Here is a 25,393-nt window from a genome sequence, read left to right on the forward strand (position 1 = left end):
CTGCGTCTACCGTATAGGCCACGCCCAACGCGTTTCGACAGAGGTCTTTGTCAGGGGGTGACGAAGACCTCTGTCGAAACGCGTATATATATATATAAATATACAGATCCAATAACTGCCGGCACTCGCTGGATTAGAAGTGCAGCATGCTCCAGGTGCCAGAACGAAATAATACAGAGATTCCAATGTTCAGTGAAGAACAATAACGGCACTCAGGAGACTGGTTTCATGCAAAACAAACGATGTATTAACGTGTACACGTTAATACATCGTTTGTTTTGCATGAAACCAGTCTCCTGAGTGCCGTTATTGTTCTTCACTGAACATTGGAATCTCTATATATAAATATATATATACTGTCCACTTTATGTCGGCACACTGCTCAATGGGTCATCAGTTGCAGTGCGCATCTGTAGCAATCACATAACCTCCAAATTCAGAGGCACTCGGATATCAGCAGAATAAAAGAGGCTTTGAGGCGGATGTTAGAACATGGCTGTATTATGAAGCCAAGCGCTTTCGAGGCAGCACCTCGTCGTCAGGGTTGTTTGCTGTGCCCTGATGACGAGGTGCTGCCTCGAAAGCGCTTGGCTTCATAATACAGCCATGTTCTAACATCCGCCTCAAAGCCTCTTTTATTCTGCTGATATCCGAGTGCCTCTGAATTTGGAGGTTATATATATATATTAGGGATGTGCACCGGCCACTTTTCGGGTTTTGGGTTCTGATTACCTTGAGGTTTTGGGTTCTAATGGGTTTTGGCAAAGCACCTCCTAAGTGTTTTGTGTTTGGATTTTTTGGGTTTTTGGGTTCTGATTTTTTTGTTAAAAAAGCATAAAAACTACTAAAATCACAGAATTTTTTTTTTTTTTTTTTGCTCCTACGCTATATTAACCTCAATAACATAAATTTCCACTAATTTCCAGTCTATTCTGAACACCTCACAATATTGTTTTTAGGGCAAAAAGTTGCACCGAGGTAGCTGGATAACTATGCTAAGCCACACAAGTGTGCTGCACAAACACGTGGCTCATGTAAGAGTGGCACTGCAGCGGTAGATACGGCAGTACTAGGCACCAGACAGGTAGATACGGCAGTATTAGGCAGTGGGCCCCAGACCAGACAGGTAGATACGGCAGAACTAGGCACAAGACAGGTAGATACGTCAGCAATACTAGTATGTGCACCAGCAGAATTTATAATTAATTTTATTATTAGGTACTGCTTGGCAGTGGCACTCAGTGGCACACGTCAGTGCACCAGCAGCATGGAATTATGTTTTACAGTCCCACACAGCACAAGTATTATTTTTGGTACTTGTGTATTTTGGCGGCGCCCCCGATTTCCATTGCGCGATGTTTTAATCGCATTGCATGCCATGCACCCGATGGCATGTGATGCGACGCGATTTTTGCCCCCTATATGATGAAAGATTGTATAAGCACCCTAAAGGGTGCTTTTAAGCACCCTAATGGGTGCTTACAATGTTAAATGCACCCCCACACCACCCCCCCCACTATAAACGTGAACCCGAAGCGTGGCGAGCGCAGCGAGCCAGCGAGCCCGCGAGGGGCGGCGGTACGCGTCCTCCGACCTTTTCATACCCCCACTATCCACGTCGGCGTGGAGAATAGAAAGTGTGGCGAGCCCGAAGCGTGGCGAGCGCACGTGGATACCTTCACAGGTATCGGAGTCCCCTCGCGGCCTTCACAGGTATCCACGTCCCCTCGCGGGGCTCGCTGTGCTGGCCACGCTTCGGGCTTGGTTGCTCGCTGCGCTCGCCACACTTTGTATTCTCAACTCCACGCCGACGTGGGGGTATGAAAAGGTCGGAGGACGCGTACCGCCACCCCTCGAGGGCTCGCTGCGCTCGCCACGCTTCGGGTTCCCGTTTATAGTGGGGGGGTGGTGGGGGGTGCATTTAACATTGTAAGCACCCATTAGGGTGCTTATACAATGTTTAATCGCATCGCATTGTATGGCATTATATGCCATATACAATGTCATACAATTTTTAAATTGTATGGCATTGTACAATATCGCGCGATATCGCGTCGCATCGCATACCATCGTATGCCTTATGGTATGTGATGCGATGGGCGCCGCCAAACTACACAAGTACCTTATTTTTTTATTAAATTAGATATAGCAGCCTAGTATTTACTAGGTAGGTACACTAGGTAGGCAGTAGCACCAGTGGCGTAACTACTGTAAGGCAGCCCCAGCTGCCGCTTGGGGGAGCAAGCCACAGTGGAGTCTATGTGGGCGCCAGCACCCGGTGGACGCACTGACATGCTGCTGTCTGCCACTGCCCGCTGGCTGAGCACCGGAGCTGAGTCAGCCGCAGCGCGGGTGCGGCCATGCCAGAGAGTCGACAAATCCTGCCCACTGATTCAATTGACTACTGTACACAGAGCCGGCTATTGGCTACTGTGTACAGGATGGGCGTGCTGGGGCGGCCTGGGATGTGTCGGAGCCAAGGGAATCAGCAGTGTCTGCTGGTTTCTTTTCCTCTATCCTGCTTCAACTTCTCCGTTATGCGTGTGACGTCCTCACGTCACACGCTGGGGAAACACGCAGGAGAGGAGACTGGGGAGGGGGGGCGCCACAAACTTTTTGGCAGGGGGGAGCAAAATTTATAGTTACGCCACTGAGTAGCACTGCCAGTGGCAACAGTGGACCGAGTAACTAAATAATACTGGCAGATTCAGTGCAGGCAGCACCAGTGGACTATATATAATATAATTAATTATTCATATAATATATATTACAGCACAGCACCAGAGGTAGGCCCCAGCACAGAGGAGACAGTAGTACTACAGCTACACAGTTAGACTGTCCTCCTTGCTAGGGAGAGCCCACCCTAAGCAGAGAGGAGAACAGAGTACACAGCAGCACTGAGGGAGACAGCCCCAGCGAATAATAAAATAATTAAAGCACAGCACACCAGAGGTAGACTACAAGTACACAGTTAGACTACACAGCAGCACTGAGAGACAAATAAAAAATATTGACAAGGTCAAGCTCAAGCTCAAGTTTAAGCCCCAGCAGCAGCACCAACACACCCTCTCCCAACCCACTACTAGACTGGAGTGAAGATGGCGGGCGCAGCAGCCGCTATTTAAAGCCTCGCGAAATCCGGCGCCGTGAGATGACGTTCTGACCACGCGGACGGACCCAAGTCAGTCGGGAATCTCCGAGCGCTGCTCGGAACCGGGCTCGGAATGATGACGTCATTCAGGGAGGTGGAATGAGGCGGCACTCACAGGACTTGAATTGAGAAGATACTGTGTGATTTATTCAGAATGCATAATAGTTGTCCATAGGTCTGTCTACATTTCAAGGCATACGCCTTTTCATCAGGACGGACAATGAGGATAAAGTGCAGGTGCAAAAAACACCTGCACTTTATCCTCATTGTCGGTATATACCCTTGTATATATCAAATCTTCAGGAAGGCACCGGGCATTCCACCCTATCATCAGAGTGCCAGATGATACAGAGTGTGTATATATATATATTCCATGTGGCTGACACTTTGCCATGAGGGTCCACAATGCTGGAGTGTCTCCCCAAGTATGTTAGTGTTCCAGAGAAAATTCATAATATTCAAAGGAAGGTTGTACTCGCCAGTCTTTCAGCAAAAGAGTTCTTTCTTTTAATCAGGCAACATGGCAGTATAAAACACCAGCGTTTCAGTCCCTGTTTGGACCTTTTTCAAGATCTTTATATATATTCAGTATAACAGCACAGAGCCAGGTCCACAGCCCTTCCCAGGTATAGCATGGCACTGCGTGACTTGTAATAACTTACTTTATTGAGCCTGATGTTTTGGGGTATTGGACCCCATTTCCAAGAGTTTTACTGCTTTACACTTTTCACCGTGATGTGTAGCCCCAAAGCATTGGATAGCTACCTGTGTGGTAATACACTTCGGTACTCTTTACCTATCACGGCGCCCATCGCGGGCATCGCGGGTACATTTATGTCTGGCCGCGACGCGATGCCCGCGATTTCCCATTGAAACCCATGTTAAACATGGAAATCGCGTCGGTCGCGTCGCGGCCGGCCATAAATGTGCACACGATGACCGCGACGCGATGCCCACGATTTGCCATAGGAATCAATGTTAAAAGGCCCGATGGACACGATTTTCATGTTAAATGGCTGAATGGACCCGATTTTACCATAGCAAACAATGTTAAATGGGCCTTAGAGCCCAAATACTTACCCTGAACTCTGAAATGGCCCCCCCAATTGTTTACGCCACCCCACGATCAACGTCAACCCAAAGCGTGGCGAGCGCAGCGAGCCCGCGAGGGGCGGCGGTACGCGTCCTCCGACCTTTTCATACCCCCACTATCCACGTCGGCGTGGAGTTGAGAATAGAATAGTGTGGTGAGCGCAGCGAGCCACCGAGCCCGAAGCGTGGCGAGCGCAGTGAGCCCTGCGAGGGGACGCGGATACCTTCACAGGTAAACGCGTCCCCTCGCGGGCTTCCCAGGTGTCCGCGTCGCCACGGACACCTGTGAAGCCCGCGAGGGGACGCGGATACCTTCACAGTTATTCACTGCGCTCGCCACGCTTCGGGCTCGGTGGCTCGCTGCGCTCGCCACACTATTCTATTCTCAACTCCACGCCGACGTGGATAGTGGGGGTATGAAAAGGTCGGAGGACGCGTACCGCCGCCCCTCGCGGGCTCGCTGCGCTCGCCACGCTTCGGGTTGACGTTGATCGTGGGGTGGCGTAAACAATTGGGGTGGCCAATTTAGAGTTCAGGGTAAGTATTTGGGCTCTAAGGCCCATTTAACATTGTTTCCTATGCTAAAATCGGGTCCATTCAGCCATTTAACATGAAAATCGTGTCCATCGGGCCTTTTAACATTGATTCCTATGGCAAATCGTGGGCATCGCGTCGCGGCCATCGTGTGCACATTTATGGCCGGCCGCGACGCGACCGACACGATGTCCATGTTTAACATGGTTTTCAATGGGAAATCGTGGACATCGCGTCGCGTCCGGGCATCTTTAGCCCGCATACGACGCGACCGACGCGATTTTTTACCTCACGATGCCCATGATCAAGATCGTGGGCGCCGTGCTAGGTAAAGAGTACCTACACTTCTTTAAAAAGAATCCCCCGAGTGCCACCGGTTGTTACCTATACGCTTTATTTTATCACACCGGGAGGCATCGGGGATTGGTGCAGATTGATTAGAAAGTGCCGTACCACAGTTTTTTTTTTTATATACAGTGTATGTATATATAGATATATATCTATATCTAATACAATACAAAATCTCTAAAATTGCGCTATCATATTCAAACTCTATATTGGTCGCTGTTGATACTCAGTCCCCTATTAGCTGGGACTGTAAATACCTTCAATACACAAAAACAATAGTGCCTTCAGCGCCCTTTACATGTAATGTCCATAAAATATAGTAAACATTGATACAATAATAAAATCAGATACATTTCATGAGTAGTTCTTTTGAAGAAAATTTTATTTTTATTTTTTCAAAAACCGTGATCAATACCCAACGCGTTTTGCCTCGATAAGAAGCTTCATCAGGGGTTTGTGATATTTTATTTGGAATTTTAACACTTAATACCCTTCAATGTCAGGTCATATTTGATTGTGGACAGATAAGAATATCTGTGAAGGCCCAGCAGATTTTTGACCAAATTAGAACCTTATTTGAAAATGAATATGATATGAAATTGTAATTTTCTTAGAAGAATATCTATAAGAATATGGTGGGATTTCTCCTAGGATTTAGTTGGGGGCATATTCAGTGATAAATTCAACCATATTAGCTCCACAGATTAATTATCATAAACCGTAGGTTTCAGAGGTTAATCACCATATGTTTTGGAATAATTCCCTTAGTGTGGGGATGTGTGCTCTCCTAGGGATCCAAGCAGCAAGTGCAAGTTCTATATCTATATATATATATTTATTTATTTTACGGTAACAAACAATTTTGTGAATCTGTGAAAGCATGATGAATTATATATAGTTAGCAACCCACAACCACAGCTAAAGATTACACACATCTTGCTAATTACCTTGCTCTGTTGGTAATACCCATAGAATGTGTTGCCTGTTTTTTTTTTTGTTTTGTTTATTTACTGAGAAATTTTTCCCAATTCAAAAAGAAATAGTGCTGAGCTTCTGCCATCATTTGTCTTGCATATTACTGCATATTCCTAAAAAATAGATAAGCTGAATGGGTAGAAATATTCATACTTGGAACAGCTAGAATTCTTTCCCATGGTTTGAATATTGATTACTGAAAAGTCATAGAATCCCTTTGCTGTCATCTTTCAGTAATGTATTCCCTTACCTGTCATCAAGTGTCAGAAATATTATTGGAAATTGATACAATTTCTCATACTGCAGCCAGGCACATTACGTATATTTGTGTCACATACAAGAAAAATTCTGGGCACAATATTACAAAATAAATTGTTGTAAAAGTAAGCATTACTGCCACACAGTACTGATGTCATGGGTTTGATTCCTACTATGGCCCAGTAACCTCACTATGAGGGTGTGGACCACATCTGGGTGTCACCAGCAGGGGGGCAGGGGTTAAAGTGAGGGGGAACTGGGTGGAACTGAGTTCCACCACCTCTAATGGTGAGGTGGAACATTTTAACCTCCACATTGGCCCTGCACAGTAATTCTCACAGAAACGCGTACTACAGTAGTTTACAAGGGGATGCCAAAAACCCTACCACTGACCCTGTCTCTGCCTAATAGGGGGGAGGGGGTTTAAATAGGTTGCATAGAGAAATTAGTTCCCCCACCTCTGCATGACCATTTTATGCCCTGCAGAGGGGTGACATGAAAATGCCAGCTCCTGTTCAGTGACAAGAGTGCAGCAAATGGCTCCTGTCACTGTGTAGTAGCCAGCACTGCAGACAGCCCAGTGTGAGTGTGGAAAGCATAGGTTTTGGGTAGGAAGCCATGCTCCCTCCCATTAAGTCATGCCACTTCACAAAGTCGCATCCCCATGGTGTGCATAAAGATCACTCACAGCTGCACTGGGGGTCATAGGGGTGAGTGACACCCCTGCCACGGCCTTATATATGTGGAGTTCGTATATATTTTTTTCATGAATTTTGCATAAAGAAATTTGGGGTCATATTTAACCAGTTGGGATAGTCCAAATAGTTTTTTATGTGATTCTACCTTTGTGAGATGGTTTTTGTAAATGGGCATTGGTCAAAGCAATCCGTATGCATCGATATTTGCAGGGCGATTCTATTTTTTTTAGACTGTCTCACTGTCACACCTGCCGGCAGAAGTTGTTCTGCTGTCTCATCTGTGGTGGGGGCAGATGAGAGTCCCCTTGTGACTTGCTGCTCTGCTTAGCAAATAGACGCTATTCACAGCATCTATTCAACGAGAGAGAGGGACAGCAATCACAGACCCCCGGGCATGCCCCCTTAGTGATGGAAACAAGGACGTGGCTCACAATTTCAGTATTCACAATTAACTACGTCCGTTTCCATGAGTCCATGCCCTTTTTTTAAGACTCAATCTTTCTGGACAAAGGTATGCATATGTATATTTACATAAATAGAACATTGCACCAGGCACATTGGGAAGATTGCAAAACTGAGCTGTAGACATTGATTCTGACGCAATTGGTGTTTTCTATGTGCACATACTACTTAAAATAATGTACAGCTATGAAAGGCAAATAGACAGTTTTCTGCACTTTGGGCCTTATTCTGATCTGAGCTCAGTACACATTTATTTGAAAAATGGGAAAAACCATGTGCACTGCAGGTGGGGCAGATGTAACATGTATAGAGAGAGTTAGATTTGTGTGAGTTATTTTGTTTCTGTGCAGGGTAAATACTGGCTGCTTTATTTTACACTGCAATTAAGATTTCAGTTTGAGCACACCACACCCAAATTAAACTCTCTTTGCACAGGTTACATCTGCTCCACCTGCAGTGCATGGTTTTGCCCATTTTCCAAACAAATGTGTACTGAGCTCAGATCTGAATAAGGCCCTCTAAGGGAATTAACTCCAAGTTTGCACGGGGGGCTAATGTAGATGTTCGGTGAATGTGGCATTTCCTGTCCCAAATTATACCCTTAATTTGTCTTTATTATATGTAAAAAATCAGATTGGCCACATAGACTAATAAGAATGTTTATGCCCCAGATAGGACATCGAGACTTTGATGTTGAAAAACGGCTGCGAAGAGATCTGAGGAGGACCCATGCCTTGTTGGCTGACCTGCAGCTACTGCTAGCTACCATGGCTGATTCGGGACCACCCGTGGATTCTGGAGAACTAGAAAAAGTTCATATACAGGTGAAATTTGAAATGATTACATATCTCCAATTCAATAGTCTGTTATTCAAATACCTAGCTATTTGTTTACTAATACCCCATTCACACCAGAAATGCAGGGACAAACCCGGGAATTCAGTTCCCGGGACAAGCAGGGACATTCCAGGGTTTGGACCCATTTACACCAGAAATGTCCCTGCATTTTCTGGTGTGAGGAGGGGGCGGGAAGGAGGCCGGCAGGAGGCGGGCAGTTGGCGGGATTGTGGCGGAGGTGGGGAGAGTACTCACCCCGGTTGCTGGTCCTCCGTGCAGGCCAGGGATCCACACAGGCGGCGGCGCAAATGACGGGACAGGCTGCGGATGAAGATGACGCAGCTCTCCGACGTCCTCACTGCCGCCGGAGAGCTGCGTCATCATCATCCACCGGCTGTCCCGTCATTTGCGCCCGCCGCCTGCATTAATTCCCGTCGGACAGGACACGGAGGACACGGCAACCCGGGTAAGTATACCCTGTACCTTTCACACCAGCCAGGTCCCCGGGTTGAACCCGGGAACAACCCTGGTACCTAGCCGGGTTGAAATTTGCCCAGGATTTTGTCCCGGGAACCTTTCACACCAGCGCTAGTACCGGGTTGTTCCCGGACTCAACCCGGGAATTTAGGCTGGTGTGAATGGGGTATAATTCATCCCATTAAAGCCGGGAAAGAGCTTTATCCATTCTATATATATAATGTTTTCTGGACATGTGATTATTGTAGAAGACATGCTAAGTAATATAGAAGAAATAAAGATCTAGAAACTTTAGGAATTGCTGTACATATGTATTAAGAAAAAGATAAGAAAAATTTAACCTGAAAGTTTAGCACACTCTCCATTATGAATGACGCTTGGAACTTGTGGTGACCATTTTTAAAATAATAACCCCCCTATAGATTATACCTATAAATAATGATCTATCTTTTCAATCATGATGACAATTGCACAATTTCTTCTAGACACATGTATCATCCATAACAGTATAGAGAAAACTACAGTAATGCAATCTTGAAACTTATGAAATTAGCTATTTTCAATTCATTGTAATGGTATTTTGCCATAAATGTATGAAGATGCAGTACTGTCTATGAAAAATGAAGTATTATTCACGAGTCAGGATTTGTCTTTAAATGCCCATGTGCATGGAGCTTAAAATGATAAAGTTGGACTTGAAGAAAGCAGAGACATAAATAAGAAGTTGAAGAACAAACAGCAAAAAAGGTGTTTAAAAATTATATAAAGCTGGAGAAGGGTATGGATCGTTGGATAGACAGCAACTAGGTCGACAAGCATTAGGCCGGCACCACTAGGTTGACATACATGAAGGTCGGGTTAGGTCAACAGGGTCGACACAAGCATTAGGTCAACATGGGGAAGGTCGACATTCAAACGGTTGACATGGGTATTTTCACTTTTTTTGTCCCGAATGTTGACACGGTCGAAATGGCCACTTAAATGTAGCGCTGCATCCCCTCGCATGGCTTCCTTCACTCTCCATGCTTCGGGCACACTATTTTATTCTCCGACCATGCCCTAGTGCAGGGGTGGCCAACCGGTAAGAGGTAAAGAGCTGAAAAATATCGGTAGTCAAGCTAAAGAGCCGACATCATGCGCGCGCCGAAGGCGCATGCGCCAAAAAAAGGGGTGGTCTATTTTGACCCCTTGGGTGGGTGCGATACAAATATGCCTCCAATAGTGCAGTGCCATACAGTAGCGCACGCAGGGGGGGGTTTCTGAGTACCCAGAACCCCCCCCAGGAGTCTAAGGGCCCTGGCCTGAAAGCTGAGGGTCCCCTCTTTCCATGGGTACAAGAATTTTAAAAATCGGCCCTTGGGAACCGGAGATATCTGACTTCAAAACAGTGGTCCCCATCCAAGCCTGTTAATTGCTCTTCCCAGTCAGATATTTCAGGTTCTGTCTAACTTAGAGTTTTTCTGAGGGTATATTCCAAAAGCTGGAACTCTTCCCCTTTGATGGACACTAGCAGCTTGTCTCTACTGTTCCCAGAACCAGAGATATCAGCCTTCCAGCAGCAGGTTACTGATCCAGCTCCACACACCTGGTATGTAGTTTTATATACTAGTTGGCAGATTGCTCTGCCTCCTGAATTCTGATCCCCTAGTCCTGAATACCATTTGGTAGGTGGGATTCTCTAGTTTTTAATTCCATTAAAATCTAATAAATCTATTTCTGGGAACTGGAGATATCTGCAGTCAAGCAAGTTGTCCTCCCACCAGAAAATTATGAATAAAAAGCCCACTCCACTATACACCCCTCCTCTGCATATTAAACATCCTCTACCACCCTGGAAGTTATGTATCAGGGCCCCTTCATTCAGCCCAATGTCCCCTTCTCCCACCATCTGTGTAGTAAAGGGGCAATTAGTGGAAATTACTGATCCAGGCCCTACATGCTGAGCGGTTGATATAATACCCCCTACCACCCGGGGGACATCAAAGTTTCCCCACCCCTACCGCTGGAGGATAGGTAGGGTCCCCAATACATTGCTATGCCCAGGGGTCTACACTGCTGTTATGTATGTATATATGTGTGTGTGTATTATTATTATTTATATACATTTGGCCTATCTATAATACTTTAACTGACCCGGCATATACTGGGTCACCTAAGTGTCCATCTCCGTGCTTTGCTCCGCCCCTCTGGAAACCCCCTTCTGAAAATCCTGCGTTTGCCACTGCCATATATACATATGCCCCCATGGTGCCAGGTATGCACCACACGTTGCCGGGTATGCCCCTACGGTGCAAGAAAGCTGGTATGCCCCCACAGTGCCACAAACTGCTATGCACCCACAGTGCAAATATCCCAGCAGCAGCACTTACCGTTGTTGCAGCTGCTGCCGGGCAGGGAGAGGACAGTCTGGCGTCCCCCTGCAGTCTGACTCCTGTCATGTCACCGAGGGGAGGGGAGGAGAGCACACAAGCACAGCACAGTGCACGTCTCCTTCCCTCCTCACTTCCCTGTGACTGGTCCGTCCACCAATCAAAGCTCGCTGGCCGGCTACTGATTGGCTGCTGGCCACGGCCCAGTCACAAGGATGCACAGTAAGGGGTAGGAGAGATGCGCAATGCGCGCTCTCCTCCCCTCAGAAGGAGAAGGGATTCAGGGAACCGGGAGCAGTGGGGACTGGGACGGACGGTGGGCGGCGGGCAGCAGTGGGAGCAGGAGCCGCACTTTACAAGGGGGAGAGCCGCATGAGGCTCGAGAGCCTCGGGTTGGCCACCACTGCCCTAGTGGATGGTAGGGCATGAAATATCGTCGGTAAATTCGGCTCAAAAGAAAGTGAAAAACCCCATCTAAATCTTTTGACTGTTGACCTTCCCTATGTTGGCCTAATCCTTGTGTCGACCCAATAACCCTGTTGATCTAACCTACAGTCATGTCAACCTAATTATTGTCGACCTAGTGACCATATCCCCTGGAGAAGAAATGCCAAAGGACAGAAAAGGAATGCTACACCTTTTTTGGTAGCCAACTATAAGTTATAAATAACTAGAATGGCCTAGTACAGTAGATACTGTATGTAGTTCTACCAAGGCTCACAGATTTTATACATAGCAGCAAGTAAACTGTCAGGTTCTACAAATGAATGAAGCTACTTTACATATAGGATGAGGCACCTGGTTTTGTTTTAAATAGGCTAAAGGGGAACTTTCAAATTTGTCTTGTGCTACAGAATATTATGTAACCGATATGGGTCTAAAACATTACTAAAATTATTGGAACATATCTAGTACATAAGGTGAATTGGGCACTTGTGGCTACATTCCATAGAACATAATGGGGAGGTCTCCACAATAAATGGTTCCTAGTTATAGGACACCTTTTGTCATCTCATTAACACTTTTACATTTCTCATCTCTTAACTGTACACAAGTCCCAAAATCATCCATGGAATCTGTGACATACACAGCAGCTTGTTACCGGAGAGTTTTACATATGTATTAAGGCAATATCTTAACTTCAACACAATCTAGCAGCGATTTGAGAGAAGGCAATACATCATTTCCAGAGTAAATGGAGCAGTTCTAAAAACTGAGATTTAGAAATTGCTTTAATTATGTTCTCTTCAATCATTTTCAGAACATTTCCATTTTTACTTCCCCCTGTTTCTAGGCTTGTGATTTGAATCTTTATTTTAGCCTAATAGTTGATTTTAAGATGAGCCTGAAATAAAAGGATATGTAACTGTTTTAAATTCACATTTAAATGTCACTCACTACATGAACCAAGCGGAATTAGCTTTTATCTGATGTGCCAAGAGAGAGTGGCCAAGAGGATCGAAAATGAATTTACCAATGGGCTCTTTGCCATGTCCTGTTGTGTTAACTGTAATAAATATGCTCAATCTGCTACAGCACAGCTTGCCTCACTGTTCATAGATTCTCATCCCACTTACAAACTGATCTGTACTTCAGTGTTCAGATGGCATGTGTTCAGCTAAAGGAGCTTACCATTGTGGCCAGTGCAAGGATCAGTATTGTCCAACACCAGCATAATCCTCACAACAGTTGGCTTTGTTCTGCTCTAAAAATAAACACTTTGCAAAATAAACCAGAACTGAGAATGACCACAGAGGGATATCTCATAAATTGCAACACAGCTGCCTTAGCTATTTTCCACCCAAATCTCCCGATGATTATAGTGAGAGATCTTGGCTGGAAAAGGCTTGAGTATGCATGCTTCCTATACCAGGTTCATTCCGTTATCCCACAGTGCCCTCTGTTCTGCTGCAGAAGTAAATCATAATACAGTACTGTACAAATTTAGGCTGTAACACATCGCTCTTTGTCCAATACATAAATGCAAATTCAGAAATGGTTTTCTGCAGCCCGTCAGCAATTACTTTTCATTTTCCCAACGCAGGTTTCTTATCAAATACTAGAGAAAAACAGTACACACTGAGAGACAGAGAGAGAGAGTTGATGCTCACCTCTAGGCTCGGCGCTCACTTGCTAGAGCGGGGGGGGGTTTGATGCTCCCGCAGCTGCATCGCTCCAAGGGGGGGGGGTTTAATACGCTCCAAGGAGGGATAGTGGGGGACGACGACTCCATCCAGGATGGGGGGGACTCCTACTTCTGACTTCCGCCCTCCAGTGGCCGGCTCCCTAGGCAAATGCCTAATGCTGCCTAGTGGTGGTGCCGGCCCTGGGTACACTGCCTCCAATGGTCACCCTGTTATTCTTGATCGCAGTTCAATCGGATAGCAAATGCAGGCTGTGGGTGGTATGCATCTCCTCCTGCATTTGCATTGCTTAAGGAACACATATGCTAAGCTGCTGTGAGCAGCATATCATTGGTGATCCAAGCTGAATCACTCCCTATATACAATATCTGTTAGCACAAATAGTGGCTTCTCTGTTTTTAATTAACATAACAGGTTATGAGCCATATATTTAAAGTGATTTGGTTACTGAGTGAGAATTCACTTGCCAAACTTACATTTAATATCCTGTCTCTTCTGCACATAGCTTGGATGAAACACCCACAGTAATGATGTCTTTCAAATAGCTTGGCTTAATGTAAGTTTTGTAACTGAGCACTTCTAGCACAACACAAAGCCTGCAGCTGCAGCTCACCTTAGGGGCATAATTCATACTTGCAAAACCATCTTTCAAAGTTGAAAGCATCTTGGAGATGTCCAAAAAGTTTGGTTGATGATCTTGGGCACTGGGTAGAAATGTACACCCACTTCCTCTTATCAAGCTGACAGCTTACAACAACCTGAAAGCAAAAGGCCAAGGTAATTTGAGGGAGAGAATGATTGAAAAGAAAATGGGATTTGGTTGTGTTCTATTTTAGAGAGAAAATAAGAGAAAAAATGCCTAAGAGATATCTAATAGTAGCACAAATGAGAGCTTCTCTAGGAGTCTCTAAATTGAAAACCTACAAGTAACAGAAGTGCACAAATAGGAACAGCAAAAGCTGAAATTGGACAAAGATTTACTATGTAGCTCTCTCTCTCTCTATGTATGTATGAATATATATATATATATATAAATGCGACAGGGTTTTAGCACTCACAGGACGATTATAGTAGTAAATAAAATGCACGGATACAATGGTCTCAGTTAGCCACGTTTCATGCTTTAATGCACGTCTTCAGGCTCTGAAGACGTGCATTAAAGCACGAAACATTGCTAACTGAGACCATTGTGTCCGTGCATTGTATTTACTACTATAATCGTCCTGTGAGTGCTAAAAACCCTGTCGCATTTGTTTCAAGTGGAGTTGCCTCCCTATTCAGCACCTGGGCAAGTTGTTGGATACAAGAGACTTTCCTGAGTGCCATTACCTGTATGCGTGTGTGTGTGTGTATATATATATATATATATATATATATATATATATATATATATATTAGAGATGTGCGGGCTCGGATTTCAGAGATCCGAGCCCCCACGGACGTCATCATTCCGAGCCCGATTCCGAGCAGCGCTCGGAGATTCCCGCCTGACTCGGTCCGTCCGCGTGATTAGAACGTCATCTCCCGGCGTCGGATTTCGCGAGGCTTTATAAGCAGCTGCCGCGCCCCGCCATCTTCACTCCAGTCAAGTAGTGGGTTGGGAGAGGGTGTGTTGGTGCTGCTGCTGGGGCTTAAACTTGAGCTTGACCTTGAGCTTTTGCAATCGCTGGTGCTGTCTCTCAGTGCTGCTGTGTAGTAGTCTAACTGTGTACTTGTAGTACTACTGTCTCCTCTGTGCGGTCTACCTCTGGTGTGCTGTGCTGCCTGTAATTGATTATTTTATTTGCTGGGGCTGTCTCCCTCAGTGCTGCTGTGTACTCTGTTCTCAGCTTAGGACAACAGTCTAACTGTGTACTGTACAGTACTACTGTCTCCTCTGTGCGGTCTACCTCTGGTGACCTGTGCTGTAATTAATTATTTTATTTGTTAGGGCTGTCTCCCTCAGTGCTGCTGTGTACTATACTATGTTCTCCTCTGCTTAGAAGAACAGTCTAACTGTGTACCTGCCTGTAGTAATACTGTCTCCTCTGTGCTGGGGCATACATCTGGTGCTGTGCTGTGCCATTTATTATATATATAATTATTAATTATATTAAATATAAATATATATAGTCCACTGGTGCTGCACTGCTGCCTGCACTGAATCTGCCAGTCTGGCGGTCTGTGGTCTGGGGCTCACTGGCTAAAATAAATAATAAAATACTGCCTGCCTAATAAATAATTAAATACTGCCGTATATCTCTACCTTTGTGGTCTGGGGCTCACTGGCTATACTGCCGTATGTACCGTCTGGTCTGGGGCTCTCTGCCTAATACTGCCGTACCTGTGTGGTGTGTGGCTCACTGCCCAATACTGCCGTATCTACCCTCTGGTCTGGGGCTCACTGCCTAAATACTGCCGTATATCATTATCTACCTGTCTGGTCTGGGGCTCTCTGCCTAATACTGCCGTACCTGTGTGGTGTGTGGCTCACTGCCCAATACTGCCGTATCTACCCTCTGGTCTGGGGCTCACTGCCTAAATACTGCCGTATATCATTATCTACCTGTCTGGTCTGGGGCTCTCTGCCTAATACTGCCGTACCTGTCTGGTGTGTGGCTCACTGCCCAATACTGCCGTATCTACCCTCTGGTCTGGGGCTCACTGCCTAAATACTGCCGTATATCATTATCTACCTGTCTGGTCTGGGGCTCTCTGCCTAATACTGCCGTACCTGTCTGGTGTGTGGCTCACTGCCCAATACTGCCGTATCTACCCTCTGGTCTGGGGCTCACTGCCTAAATACTGCCGTATATCATTATCTACCTGTCTGGTCTGGGGCTCTCTGCCTAATACTGCCGTACCTGTCTGGTGTGTGGCTCACTGCCCAATACTGCCGTATCTACCCTCTGGTCTGGGGCTCACTGCCTAAATACTGCCGTATATCATTATCTACCTGTCTGGTCTGGGGCTCTCTGCCTAATACTGCCGTACCTGTCTGGTGTGTGGCTCACTGCCCAATACTGCCGTATCTACCCTCTGGTCTGGGGCTCACTGCCTAAATACTGCCGTATACCATTATCTACCTGTCTGGTCTGGGGCTCTCTGCCTAATACTGCCGTACCTGTCTGGTGTGTGGCTCACTGCCCAATACTGCCATATCTACCCTCTGGTCTGGGGCTCACTGCCTAAATACTGCCGTATATCATTATCTACCTGTCTGGTCTGGGGCTCTCTGCCTAATACTGCCGTACCTGTGTGGTGTGTGGCTCACTGCCCAATACTGCCGTATCTACCCTCTGGTCTGGGGCTCACTGCCTAAATACTGCCGTATATCATTATCTACCTGTCTGGTCTGGGGCTCTCTGCCTAATACTGCCGTACCTGTGTGGTGTGTGGCTCACTGCCCAATACTGCCGTATCTACCCTCTGGTCTGGGGCTCACTGCCTAAATACTGCCGTATATCATTATCTACCTGTCTGGTCTGGGGCTCTCTGCCTAATACTGCCGTACCTGTCTGGTGTGTGGCTCACTGCCCAATACTGCCGTATCTACCCTCTGGTCTGGGGCTCACTGCCTAAATACTGCCGTATATCATTATCTACCTGTCTGGTCTGGGGCTCTCTGCCTAATACTGCCGTACCTGTCTGGTGTGTGGCTCACTGCCCAATACTGCCGTATCTACCCTCTGGTCTGGGGCTCACTGCCTAAATACTGCCGTATATCATTATCTACCTGTCTGGTCTGGGGATCTCTGCCTAATACTGCCGTACCTGTCTGGTGTGTGGCTCACTGCCCAATACTGCCGTATCTACCCTCTGGTCTGGGGCTCACTGCCTAAATACTGCCGTATACCATTATCTACCTGTCTGGTCAGGGGCTCACTGCCTAATTTTTTTTGGAGCCTTGAGACTTTTAGGGATGCTGTACTAGCTGACACCTTTAGGTGGACTCTGGTCTGTCTTGTATCAAGCACAGTGGTCTCATGTGCATGAGATTGTTCTCTGTCCTCTTTTAAAATTGTGTCACCATCTTCATGGGTGAGAATGTGATCTCCCTGACTTGGGGGAGTCAGGGCTGGGGCAGGAAGGGTACAGGCTGAGTGGGGGTAGGGCACCCTTGTACTCTGCTGCTTTTGCCGGCTCCGGCTGGTAGCGTCTCCCTGGTGTCACGGCTGGCACTCTGCAGGGCCTCCCTCTTGCCTTCCTCATGATGCTGGCTGCTGGCTCTCTCTGTGTGCGCTGCTGTCCATCACCGCTGGGTCTCCTGCACGGAAACGCTGCCCGGCTCTCTCCTCTCTAGCGGGTCTCACTTCTGCACGCTTCCAGGCTGCGCACTCTGCTGCTTTCCTCTCTGTGGATCTTTAGGGTGCCCAGCCTGTCTTCTCTCTCTAAGCACGTGTCATCCTCTCTCACGCTGCTGCAAACCCTCCTCCGTCACGCTGCACAGTTTCATTTCACCTCTGACCTCTCCTTTTGCGCTCCTGTGACAGTGCCCCTGTAACGGTGTGGCGCAAAATGGTACCTGAATCTGGAGCTGATTACGGCGGCAGCTTCTGGATTCCTCACGGCTTCTTCCGGAGAACCTGTGGCAGGGAATGGCACAACCCAAGGAGAACCCACAAAAGACAAGGCTACTACGGCTAGCAGCAACAAATATTTATTTAAAGGAGATATGTAAATGGGTTGCTGCAATACACTCACGTACTTATGCAAAACAGTCACTTTATAACATTCAGTAATTAAAGCTATAACTAATCAAAGTAGATAAGGCACACTTTTTCTTCAAACTAATTGGTTTTGACAGGTCCACGCCCCTTTTATACAGTTTGTCCACGCCCCATTTATACAGTTTGATATCAAACGTGATAAAGCTATCACGTTTGATATGGAAGTGGTATAAATAATATTAACCCCCGTATTAAAATATAATTGGTTTGATACTGTAACTTCATACACTGATATTGTCTATGTCAAATAAAACCACAGCTGTATAAATTAATTTATAAAGGTCACTTAATGATATCTTAACCAGCTGGAAGAATTTCTAAACATAATGCTAAAAAAGTTGTTAGAAAAATATGGTATACAACAGATATATAATTCGTAGAAATGTAGATCTTGTTTTATATCAAATTTGATTTGTGTAGGATGTCTCGCAACGCTGATCATCAAAACAGCCGGCTGAAAGCCTGTTATTATAACGTATTAAAGCCGGGGAGTTTTTGCGGCTTTGATAAATATTATAAAGCTTTGAAAAATAAATTTAAAAGAGCCGATGTGAGAAAATGGTTACAAGAGCAAGACGCGTACACATTGCACAAACCGGCTAGAAAAAACTATAAAAGGAATATGATATGCGTATCGGATATAAATCAACAGTGGCAATGTGATTTGGTATCGCTCATAGATCTGGCAAAGCACAACGAAGGAGTAAAATATATACTAACAGTCATCGATATATTCAGTAAGAGGGCCTGGGCTGAAAGTCTGACTGCTAAGAGCGCGACGACTGTCGCTAAGGCTTTTGAAAAATTATTCCAACAGGGGGACGTACCGCGGAAACTACAAACCGATAATGGTAAAGAGTTTCTAAACAAAGTCCTAAAAAAGTTGTTAGAAAAATACGGTATACAACATTTCACAACCAATAATGATGTGAAAGCAGCCGTTATAGAACGCTTCAATAGGACTTTAAAAACACGAATGTGGCGATATTTCACGGCGAATAATACATACCGATATATAGACGTTTTACAAGCGTTCATTACCAGTTATAATAACACATACCATAGAACGATTAAGCGGGCGCCGAATGATGTGGATGGCTCTAATGCGCTGGATGTCTTCAAGACGATATATGGCGATTACTTTAGAAGTAAGAAAACAAAGGCTTGTTTAGCGGTCGGGGACCACGTTCGTATCTCAAAATATAAGGATATATTTCAGAAAGGTTACGAACAGAGTTTTTCTGAGGAAATATTTGTAATACGCGGCGTGAACACTAAAGGACTTAAGCCGCTTTACACGTTGGAGGATCTCTACGGGGAGGCTATAACGGGTAGTTTTTACCCCGAAGAACTTCAAAGTATACCGAAAAACTATAATAGGATTTACAAAGTGGAGAAGATTTTAAAAAATAAGACGGTTAGAGGGAGGAAACACGTATTAGTCAAGTGGCGTGGATACCCCACAAAATTTAACAGTTGGGTCGCTGCATCGGAGATAAAAGATATATAAACAAAGAGGAAGATGGATGACAAACCCTTCTACATAACATTGCCGAGTAACGCCTCAGCCGATACATTTCCACAAAATAAGATTTCTGACTATACCACAAAGTTAGCAAGGCCGATAGACTTAAGTGGAGATTGGGAAGTAGCTCTTACAGAAATACAATACCCACACACCTGGAATACAATCGATGTGCGTGATTGTGTGTTGAAAATAACAAAGTGGGATGGGACGAGCGGTACAGCAACGAGGGTTTGCGTTAAACCGGGGTTTTATTAAACCATCGGGGCGTTACTGTTTTCTTTCAACGCTGAAATTGACCGACATAAACTGGATGGTTTAAAACTATTGTACGATCCGCTTGAACGAGAGATAATCATCGACAACAAGGCGATGTACAACATCACAGCCGGTCCTAAATTGTCGAGAATACTGGGGTTATACCCGAAAACTAAGTTTTTAAAACCGTGCGCCGACATCAGCGGAGGGCAATATACGCTCTTCGTGTACACAGATATTATCGAACATCAGAGGGTCGGTGATAGTTATGTCCCGTTGTTGCGCACCGTTGAAATAAAGGGCCGTAACAACGAGATGGTCACTATACGGTATGAGAAGCCCGATTATGTTCCGTTGTGCAAGACGCATTTTGACACTATAGCCATAGAGATAAAGAATGATCAGAACGAAAACATGTCATTCAAGTTTGGGAAAGCGAACGTGAAACTACATTTCAGACGCCGCAAATCCGAATTTTATTAAAGACAATGGTGGCTGTTAAAAATTATGGTGACCCGGGGCTCTACGCGCAATATTATAAAACACAGGCCGGTAATGGATTACCCGGTTTTCACGGCAGCGCGTATATGTACGGGTGCGGTTTAGGTGGAATTTTTCGAAGCCTGTTCAGAAAAGCGGTACCGCTTTTCCGAAGAGGGCTGGCGATAGCAAAGCCCCACGTGAAGAATGCAGCACGCAACATCGCGAAAGACGTCATCGGACAAGCCACAGCGGCGGTTGTGAGCAAAATACACGACGCAAATCAAGCGAAGCAAGATGGATCAGGTTTAATCTATGCCAGGAAAGGGGCGGCTAAAAATAAACGGAAGCGGGCAATACGACTTCCGACATGGTGCAGACCCCTTTTAAACAAAAAACGGAGCAGACGCGGCTTAATTAAAAAAAGGAAACCGAAGCGAAGGGTCGGTGATATTTTTTAAGCATGTCTTTCATACACAATGAATCCATGGAATGCACAAAATCTGAACTTGACCTTTTTGACGTACCACCGACGCAGACCAGCGTAGAGAAAAGCCTCTACGTCGAAGTTCAACCTTTGGCGGCATTATCCGAGACCGCGCCGCTTGAATTCTACATAGCGGCCAGCGGGGAACACTACTACGATCTGAACAACACGTTGCTGTACGTGACCTGCAAGATCGTACGGCCTGATAACACTGCTATACCTCAAGACGCCAAGGTCGCTCTTATTAATTACCCCATAGCAACTTTATTTAGCCAGGTTGATGTCACTTTGGGTGATAGGCTCATATCGCAGTCCAATAATCTTTACGCTTATAGGGCCTACATAGAGACCATACTGAATTATAGCTCAGATGCGTTATCCACAAAACACACAACTGGATTATTCTACAAAGATGTGGCTGGAGAACACAACACAAGAACCCTGGATGGCGTAAACACAGGGTTTATAAAAAGGGCAAGAACAACGGCACAAAGTCGAACGGTTGAATTATTGGGGCCGCTACACTGTGACCTTTTTCATCAACATAAACTAATATTGAACGCCGTGGACTTGAAGATAAAACTCATCAGAAACAAAGATGCTTTCTGCTTAATGTCTGCTGAAGCGGAGGCCTTTAAAATTCAGATTGTTGCAGCGTCCCTGTTTGTGAAAAGGGTTCAGGTCTCACCCGCAGTCCGGATTGGACACGCCCAGGCCTTACTGACCACCAACGCCAAATATGCGATCGATAGAGTGGGCATGAAGATCTATAGCATACCGACGGGGAGTCGCGTATTTAATTTAGAAAATCTGTTTTTAGGACAGGTGCCAAAAACCGTTATAGCCGCTTTTGTAGATAATGAAGCGTTTTCAGGAGCCTATGACAAAAACCCTCTACGGTTTGAACATAAAAATGTGAACTTCGCATCCCTATACCTGGATGGAACACCGCATCCGGCCAAACCATTTCAACCAGACTTTGAACACGGTAATGCGGTTCGCGAGTATATGTCGCTCATTCAGATCACAAATAAGCAGAAATCAGATTCGGGTATACTAATTGACCGTGAAGAGTACCTCAACGGCTACACACTATTTGCTTTTGATCTGTCGCCTGAACAGGAATGCGCGGAGCATCTGTCTCTAATCAGAACCGGTAATCTACGAGCTGAATTCCGGTTTGCAGGAGCACTAGACCGGACAGTCAACATAATAATATACGCATTATTTGATAATATCATCGAGATCAACCAGCGGCGCGATGTGCTGTATGATTATCTATAAATGAAATAAATAATTTTTATATTTATCGTATATTTACCAATATTCATCACCCCATCAGCGATATGAACACATTACAGATAAATTGTATACTGTACGCTAATCCGGTGACGCGCCTGTTTTTTAAAGGGACCTACCCGTGTGATATGCTTCCGAGCGGTAAACTATCGCAATACCCCTGCGCGTTTGTAATCAACACACACACCAGCGCCCAACCGGGGGAGCATTGGTTGGCCGTTTATTTTAACAACCAGCGCGAGTGTTACTTTTTGGACTCTTACGGTTTAGAACCTGACAACCCCCTATTCCCAAAGGCCATAATAAATTTTTTAAACTCAAATTCAAAAAGAATTTACCACCAAAATAAGCAGTTGCAAGGTTTTAACAGTACCGTTTGTGGACAATATTGTATATACTTTATATTTTTCATGTGTAAAAATTACAAATATACAGATGTGTTGGTCCGTTTTAGTTTTGATACAAAACGTAATGATCGCTATGTATCAAACTTTGTAAGACGTCTCCCTAGAAGTCATTGTTTGAGTCGATATACGGGTAACTGTATACAGTCCTGTGTCACCAGTAACCAACATGTGTTTGATAAAAATAATGTGTAATACAAAATTGTTTGTGTAACTTGTAACTAATGTTGTGATTGAAATGCTGTATGTACATTGCTTATGGTTACTTTCTATTAAAAAATCTTGCTTATTGAACTTTATATCGTGTGATTGCATATTTTTGCAGACAAACTGGTTAGAATCAAAGAACAAAACAGCATTTTATAAATCATAACCATATATTATTGGTACAGACAAAATGTATTTACAGCAAAATAATCACGAATAACACGATAAACTTTACAGTTAAAACAATACACTAAATACATGATACATTACAAATTAAACGTCATCGTACAAATTAAACACACAAAAATACATTGTATAAAACATTATAAATTAGTTATATGTTAAAGGTTCAACCACTGCGAATCCTGAAACAGATTTACGGATCTTTTCCTCGGTAGTAAGTATCCGTGTGGCGTTGTTAACCCGGGGTAATTTAAAACATTTATACGACTTTTTTTAATGTTGTGTATTGGGGAGGCTATATTTACATTGCCAATTTCATCATCGTAGATTTCAGCTTTTAAGCGATCTAACTGTAATCTGTTTGATGCATTACCAACTACAGTGGACGGGATATTCAACTCAGCCATAGCGCGCATAAATTCAATCCAGCCGTTAGGCATTTTATGACTCGTCACGCTGTGATTTTGCGTGATACCCCTTATCAAGTCTAACACATTGGATCCTGGCACTGTGACGCCTTTATACATAAACACACCCTTGCGGTCCCAATTCGCAATGTCTTTAGAGCGAACCATTTTACTCATTAGTATTTCACAGTTCTTTTTATACCGCGCATTAACACTGTTCAAGACATCGTGGTAAACAGCGTCGGTAGCATCGTCTTGTGTAGGGTTAGTTGTATCCTCAACAGCATTTGCACCGGGTGATAAAAGCGTTAAAGTTGACATTTCTCTATCAGTTTGTTTACTCAACACCAGGTATCTCTGTAACACAGCTGTGTAGCGTTTTGCCTTTTCATACTCTGATAAAGCATTATTATGTAGTATACTTATGATCTCAGCATCTAGGCTTTGCGTGGCTGTTTTGCGTATATCATCGCTGGTTGGTTTGTTGTTTAAACGGTCTATCTGTTGCTGGGGGACCAGATACATTTTCTCAGCGTATTCCATCACCGATTAGACAGTAGTCCGGTAATTAATGGAATGGCAAATCCTAGCAACGATCCGATAAACCCACCCGACTGTTTCACCAACCTCTTCTTTTTCCCAATGGCGCATTTCTTATTACAAAGCGATTTTATAAGGGACCTCTTCTTTTTAAGGTAGTTCAACTGGCGCTGTGACAGGGGTATTTTACCTTTAAGCGTATTGAGAGCAATCTCACATATGGCTGTCACCAAATCGTTTGAAGCGTTGGATAATATAGCGTTTCTTTGGGCCGGTTTGGCTTTAATGAGGGTTTTTAAAAGGGCCCAATTACGCCTTATCCTGGTCGACATGTTCACAGCTGTTAGAAGTGGTAATGAATGACTATAGGATGCGCGGTTATAGCTATTTAGAACCCCGCTTCTTAACAACATAAGCTACTGGTGTGTCGGGGGGAAATAAACCGCTTCGTAAACGATAATCATCAAGGGCATTGTTTCTTAAATCAACCAGTAAATAACCGTATGGTGGCTCCGTAGCGGACTCATAGGCTTCAAGAAAAAAACGATATTTTGATGGGTACATTTGTCTAGCCAGAATGCTAACCTGCATTTTATCCCTGGGGTTTTTAAACAGGACCATATATTTTGTGTTTAAATGTATAGTCCTGCTCTTTCTACCTTGACAAAATATGTTTTGCACAAGGTACATGACACTGAGATTACGATGGTGCACATACTTTGTGAACGCTTTCTCAACCTCAGAATTATTACTCGCTGCATCCATCAAGTCATCTATCACCGTTAAATTAATCTTATCAGGGGGAAAAAGCTGGTCGTCGCTAAATGACTCGGGCAACCCCTCTATAAAACGCATACCAGGGTGAGCACTCAGAAGTTGGTCATATATCGGTTGCCAACAGGTGTAAAACCAAACAATATTATCAGGTACATGCGACATATGTGTGGATGCGTGTTGTATTAGCGTTTTCACAAAATAACTTTTCCCCGAATTGGAGGGCCCGGCTAAAATACAGGAGAAGGGGTGTTGAAAACGGATATCCATCTTAATAACCAAATGGTAGGGTTGTAAAATTATCCGTGAGGTTACGTTTAGTGTAAACGCACTTTTGCGTTTTCTGCAGCATACGGGTTTCAATCTGCCAGTACTTTTTCACACGTACTATACCGGGCTGCCTGGTCACAATTTTTTTCTGATCCTCGCCTTTGGGGTTTAAAGGATAATCTAAGACCAGTTCTTTCAGACTGTCAAAGTTAACGTGCTGCTCATTACAAACATTCAACGTTATACCTTTGACCTTGAGGCTCGTCTTGCCGTTGCTTAGTCTATAGCCGTATGACTTGGGGCCGGCTGAAACAAACTCTGTTATATGCGTACCAGCTGGTAGTTCGCTGGTCAACTCCCCTAGATAATCGCCTAATAGCGGATTCCAGTCACCGGGCCTGCTGACAAAAATTACAGAATCTGTATCGTGATACAGACATCTATCTTGTAATCTATCCAATAGGTTGTACAACTCGACGCGGGCGTGCGCTGTGGTAAATGCAGCT

General features: G+C 44.8%; 1 protein-coding gene across 2 annotated transcripts in view; it reads left to right on the forward strand.

The window, feature by feature from the left end:
• The window catches only part of MYO18B (myosin XVIIIB), a 451,547-nt gene that overhangs the window by 259,985 nt on the left and 166,169 nt on the right, over positions 1–25,393 (forward strand). For both annotated transcript variants that reach the window (XM_083146506.1, XM_083146515.1), the window contains one exon: positions 8,190–8,342. In XM_083146506.1, coding sequence (XP_083002632.1) covers positions 8,190–8,342 — 153 coding nt within the window. The remainder of the gene's footprint in view (positions 1–8,189; positions 8,343–25,393) is intronic.

Source organism: Crinia signifera, chromosome 1 (genome assembly GCF_055691185.1).
Source record: "Crinia signifera chromosome 1, ASM5569118v1, whole genome shotgun sequence".
Taxonomy (NCBI): domain Eukaryota; kingdom Metazoa; phylum Chordata; class Amphibia; order Anura; family Myobatrachidae; genus Crinia; species Crinia signifera.